General features: G+C 37.0%; 1 protein-coding gene across 1 annotated transcript; it reads right to left on the minus strand.

Annotated features, from left to right (window-relative positions):
- Positions 1–1,954: 1,954 nt before the first annotated feature.
- On the minus strand, positions 1,955–2,716 carry LOC129905071 (uncharacterized). Its single transcript, XM_055980445.1, has one exon. It carries the CDS (start codon positions 2,714–2,716, stop codon positions 1,955–1,957), a length of 762 nt encoding a protein of 253 aa, XP_055836420.1.
- Positions 2,717–6,300: the final 3,584 nt, after the last annotated feature.

The following is a 6,300-nucleotide window of genomic DNA, read 5'->3' on the forward strand; positions in this document are numbered from 1 at the left end:
TAGAAGCCTTATTGTATCATGTCGTGCAACTGGTGCAAATGTGTCTCCATAATCCAGACCTGCAACTTGCGCATAACCTTTCACAACAAGCCTTGTCTTGTATTTATAAACTAAACCATCTGGATTAAGTTTGGTTCGATAAACCCATTTCACCCCTATTACATTTCTGTCTTTTGGTTTATCAAACAGCTTCCAAGTATCATTCTTCTCTATCATACCAATCTCATCCTTCATAGCTTCAATCCAAACTTCATGTCTTGATGCTTCTTGATAGATATTTGGCTCTGAGATTGCAACATTACATCTTTCATATATCTCAGAAAGGGACTTTGTTTTCAAAATGGGCGAATCAAGTGAGGATTCCCCATCTGATTCTTCATCTTTTTCCAAATTTTCAGAGCCAAATGATTGGATTTCAGGCAGCGGACGTAAGTTCTGAAAATATGCATTATCTTTCTCAATTTGCTCCTTATCCCAGTTCCAAAAAGTATGCTCATCTACTACAACATCTCTTCTGATGGAAATACTTTTTATTTGTAAGCTGAAAACTCTATAACCTTTGGCTTGCGATGAATAACCAATAAAGATCCCCAATTCACCTTTCGGTTCAAGTTTGCTTCTTTTGACTGAAGGAACATGAGAATAGCAAATCGAACCAAAGATTTTTAAGTGCTTAGCAGATGGTTTTATTCCACTCCAAGCCTCAATAGGAGTTTTCTTATCCACAGCTTTAGTTGCCAACCTATTTAAAAGATATACTGAAGTATAAACAGCTTCTGCCCAAAAGCTTTGCGGTAGTTTCTTTTCAAGCAACAAACATCTAGCCATTTCAACAACAGTCCTGTTTTTCCTCTCCGAGACTCCATTTTGTTCGGGTGAATAACTTACTGTCAACTTGTGATCAATCCCCATATCTTCACAATACTTATTGAACTCATTTGAAGTGTATTCACCACCATTGTCCGATCTCAAAGACTTCAGCTTACAACCACTTTGTCTTTCAACAAAAGCTTTAAATTTCTTAAAAACTGAAAATACTTGGGACTTGTTACTCAAAAAATACACCCAAGTCATCCTTGTTAAGTCATCAATAAAGAGAACAAAATATTTATTTTTTCCTAAAGATGATGTCTGCATATGTCCACACACATCAGTATGAACTAATTCAAGTTTTTCAGTTGCCCTCCAGGTAGCACTTTTAGGAAATGATTTTCTGTGTACCTTACCCATCTGACATGCCTCACAGACTTCTTTAGACAGTGAGATCTGAGGTAACTCTTTAGTCAAGTCTTTCTCATACATAAACTTTAAAGTAGCATAGTTAAAATGCCCATATCTTTTGTGCCACAACCATGACTCATCCATACTTGCAAAATTTGCATTATCAAACTTCCCATCTAAAGGAAAAGATTTATCCACCATTTCTACTTTAACAATCAAATTATCTTTTGAGTCAAAAACCAAACAATGTTTGCCCTTAAAAATTAAGGAACAACCTTTCGACATCATTTGAGCCACACTTAACAAGTTACATGCTAAACAAGGAACATACAACACATCATGTATAAACTTTGTACCTTGTATAGTTTGAAAGGCAACTGAACCCTTTCCATGTGCATTGACTGTTTCACCATTTTCCATCCTAACTTTAGCTTTGAACGACTTGTCAAGTTTGTGAAACAAGAGTTCATTGTGTGACATATGACTCGTACATCCACTGTCTATGAACCACGAGGATTTGTTGCTTGTGTTTTCTTTGTGAGAAGCCATAAACAAGCTTTCTTCTTCCTTTTCCGACTCTTCAACAAAATTTGCCTGCTGCTCATGATGTTGTTGTGGCTGATTTTACTTGACCCTGCAATTTTTCTCAATATGACCCATCTTTTTACAGAATCTACATTGAATGGATGGCTTTCCTTTGAACCAACAGTCTTTTTCTTGATGATTGGTTCTTTTACAGTGGCTGCAAGGTGGAAACTTCCCTTTCTTTGAAGATTCCTTCCATGGTTTTCCCTTTGTCTCCTTCCATCCTTCTATTGTCCTTCACAAGCTGCTTTCCTTTATGTTGTGCCTGAAATGCCATTTTTGCTACTTCTCCATCTCTTATGCTTGATCTTTGTTCTTGGGCTTGCAACTTGCTGATCAGTTCTGCAACTGATAAAGTCTTTAAATCACAAGATTCCTCTATTGCTGAAATCTTGGACTCGAACCTTGCTGGTAAGCTTATCATCATCTTCTCCACCACCTTTGAATCTGGAAAGATTTCACCAAACAACCTTATTTTGTTTACAACTTCCACAAGTTTGGCAGAATACTCTTTCACAGTATCTCCTTCTTTCATCCTTAACATCTCAAATTCTCTTTTGAGAGTTAAGAGTTTGACAACCTTCACTCTATCACTTCCATCGAACTCCTCTTTTAGCTTATCCCATGCTTCTTTAGGTGTTTCACAAGTCATTATTCTTGTGAAAATCACATCTGAAAGTGCTGAATGAAGACATGTGAGAGCCTTTGGTTTCCTTGACTTCGCATCTTCATAAATCTTCATTTGTGCAACTATTGGATTTGGTCCAAGTGGAGGAGGATCATCTTCTCTTTCAATTGTTTCCCATAGACTAAGAGCTTTGAAATAAGCCTTCATCTTTATCACCCATATGTGATAATTTTCTCCTGTAAACATAGGAGGGCCTGCACCCAAGAAGTTGTTGGATGCCATGTTACTGCTGCTCACTACTCAGCTCACCTTAGAAGAACTGGAGAAAACCTTGGCTTTCTTGCCTTCACAGATCCCTCAAGAAGAAGGGCTCTTGATACCACTGTTAGATTTTTAAACAGATAAGAAAAAATAAGGTTTAGAAACAGATTTTACATTCATATGACATCTTACATAAGGCTTGAATACATATAGCTATATAAGCTTTTTCAAAAAGTAAGTAGAGTCTATACCTATCCAACCACTTACAAAACAAATTCCATAAAATCTCAACAAACCAAACATAATATTTAAAAGAGAACACTATTAGACTAAAAAACTATCTAGAAAATCTCATTTTCTAACATGTTTATCTGGGCACGACGCCCATTTGTTGGAGTTTTCATAAGCAACCAATGGTCTCTTGATCCTCCACTGAGGCTGAATATTGTGCGGTTGCTTCCGCCTTGTTTGAAACGAATTGGGTTACTCACTTGCTCAAAGATCTTCATTTGTCACTCCCCTGCTGCTCTAATGATACTTTGATAATCTTGCGGTCACGTACATTGTCGAGAATCCGGCACATCATACCAAAATGAAGCACCTTGAGGTTGATCTTCACTTAATTCGTAAACAGGTCCGCAATGGGTTGGTCCAAATAAGGCACATACACTCCGCTGACTAACTTGCAGATCCTCTCACCAAACCATTGTCCAAGCCAACTTTCTAGCGAATGCTTCCTAAGTTACGCGTTGTCTCTTCACACCTAACTTGAGGTGGGCGTAATAGTTAGCATTAGTGCTTTACTACTGTTGTAACATTGTTTTATTGCACACAGTTTGATTAGGATTATGTTTGTTCAATTTTTTTATTTTTTTTGTTTCTCATCCGGTGTCCGGAGCCCGTGGAGCCTCGATTAAATTCAAATCGCGTACTGTATGGCCTATTCAGTGGTAACGCTCCCAACAAGATTTTCTCATACAAGGGATCGAATTCGAGACCTCTGGTTAAGGATGAAACAGTCTCACCACTACACCACAACCATGTTAGTGCAATTTATTTAGGCATTAGTTTGTATTAGCTGTTGTTATTTGTTCCTACATTCTAGGAGATTATTTAGGCTAATTTTGTTTATTGCATCTATATAAACTCCACATGAGTCTCGTCAAAGAAATATACTTTCTTCTATTCTATTTATCTGCCTTTTTACTTTTTCAACTAGAAAACAAATATTTTTTTTTCTTTTTCAAATTTCACAATTTTATGCCCAAACGCCATTGACAAAACTTGTGCACGTGTATTACGCGTGCCACATAGAGATCATCGTAATCGTCGAATATTGACTTAATTTATATTATGCTTATACACAACTCTAATTTTCGAATATCATTTTAACTTGAAAATAAATACTTTTTTTTTCATTTTCAAATTTCACAATTTTTATATGAAGATATTACTTAATCATGACATGTATGTGAAGCCAGGGGCAGATCTAGGGGGCAGGAGTGTGTTCAACTGAACCCCCTTAGCAAGAAATTTTACTTTATATATAATATATAAGGTACTTTTGCAATTGTTATTTTTTACATATAGATTTTGAATCACCTTAAACACAAGACAAAAGACCATCTTAGTGTTTTAGGGGTCAAAATTACCTTAAGGTTCCAAGGTCAAATTTTAGATACTACATTTTTATTTTTCGAACCCCCTTAGTGAAACCTAGATCCGGATCATTCAAAGTGGCTCTTTATTTTGTCACTAATGGGGATCACAACAAATCAGACTTGTGCTATATGCAGCATTGCTGATGATCTGAATTCAGAGTTTTCACTATGGAGTTCAAAAAATAAAAATATCAATGCTAAAGGTAAAGATGCAGCTGCAATGATTTATCAAATGTCTTTTCTTGTGTGCATATACCATATGGAGGAAAAGAAATGATGCTCTGATTAGATTGGTGATTCAGTAAATACTTTTTAGAGGCAGTGGCAGGACAAAAATAGCTATTTGCTTAATTTTTATCCATAGTTATAAAATGGTAGAAGTCTGGAAGTAAATGCAAGATTGGGACCTATGTCCAGATATGCATTGGTTTTTCCATGCATTGTTGTATTGATAAATTAATGCTACGAATGATAGGCAAGACTAATACATCAACCGTCTACTCAATATTCTTGTACAAGTCCACGAAATAAAACTCTGCTAACTGTTGTTTTAAGTTCTCTTGACCTGAATAAATCATTTGCTCATTCAATGACATTAATAGCTTTCGTTTGCGTCTTTCTCTGCTAATTACAAAATTACCCTCTTCTGACTAAAATTTCTAGTAAATTTGCTAAGCATTTTTACCTCACTCATGGGGCTTTAAGCCAACAGGACTATGAAGATATCACACAATATTAATTTATCATTGTGACATCCAATTAACAACAACAACAACCCAGTGAAATCCCACACTGTGGGTCTGGGGAGGGTAGAGTGTACGCAGACCTGACTCCTACCATTGTGACATCCAATTAAATAATAAAAATGTTTTATCGTTTTCTTTCCCCCGATAATACAGGACAGTATTATTTCCATATTGTACTTGCCTTTGGAACAAGACAACAACAACAACAACAACCTAGTAAAATCCCACAACATGGGTCTGGGGAGGGTAAAGTGTACGCAGACCTTACTCCTACCAAGGTAGGATGGCTGTTTCCGAGAGACCCTCGGCTCAATAGAAACATAAAAAGAGGTCAGATAAGGCTAAGAAGTTTAAAGGGATATAGAAAATCAAATAATTAAAGCGACACAGATAAAATAGAGTAATCAAAGTACAGAAAGTAATAGATAATAATAGAAATCAGAGCATACGAAATTATAGTGTGCTAATGCGCCTACTAATATGGAAGAATAATGAGACTATGTACCAACCTTCTACCCTAATATGGGTCCTCCACACCCTCCTATCTAAAGTCATGTCCTCGGTAAGCTGTAACTGCGTCATGTCCTGTCTAATAACTTCTCCCCAATATTTCTTCGGCCTACCCCTACCTCTTCTGAAACCATCCATGGTCAACCTCTCACACCTCCGCACAGGGGCATCTGTGTCTCTTCTCTTCACATGCCCAAACCATCTCAGTTGCATTTCCCGCATCTTGTCTTCCACCAAGGCCACTCCGACCTTGTCCCGAATAGCCTCATTTCTAATTCTGTCGCTCCTTGTATTCCCACACATCCATCTCAACATTCTCATCTCGGCAACTTTCATCTTCTGAACCTGACAGACCTTAACTGGCCAACACTCCGCCCCATATAATTGCCTTTGGAACAAGGCATCCAAGTGAAATTTCCCCATTCCCTTTTCAATTCAAACACACAGCTCTGGAGAAATACTGAAAGATGAAGATGAGAATTTAAGTTTACATCCATTGTTAGATCAAGTGTTAGAAGTTAGTATCAGTTCCCCTAATTTTTTGGTCTTATGGAGTTCACATGATTAGCTCCAAAGAATGACTCATTAATTAATGAAGGAAATCCAAACAAGAAATGCTAACTTCCAAATCAACAGTGAGGACTAAAGGAACGCGCAAAACTCATCTACAATTCTAGGTAGTCCTTTG

This window comes from Solanum dulcamara, chromosome 10 (genome assembly GCF_947179165.1).
Source record: "Solanum dulcamara chromosome 10, daSolDulc1.2, whole genome shotgun sequence".
Classification (NCBI taxonomy): domain Eukaryota; kingdom Viridiplantae; phylum Streptophyta; class Magnoliopsida; order Solanales; family Solanaceae; genus Solanum; species Solanum dulcamara.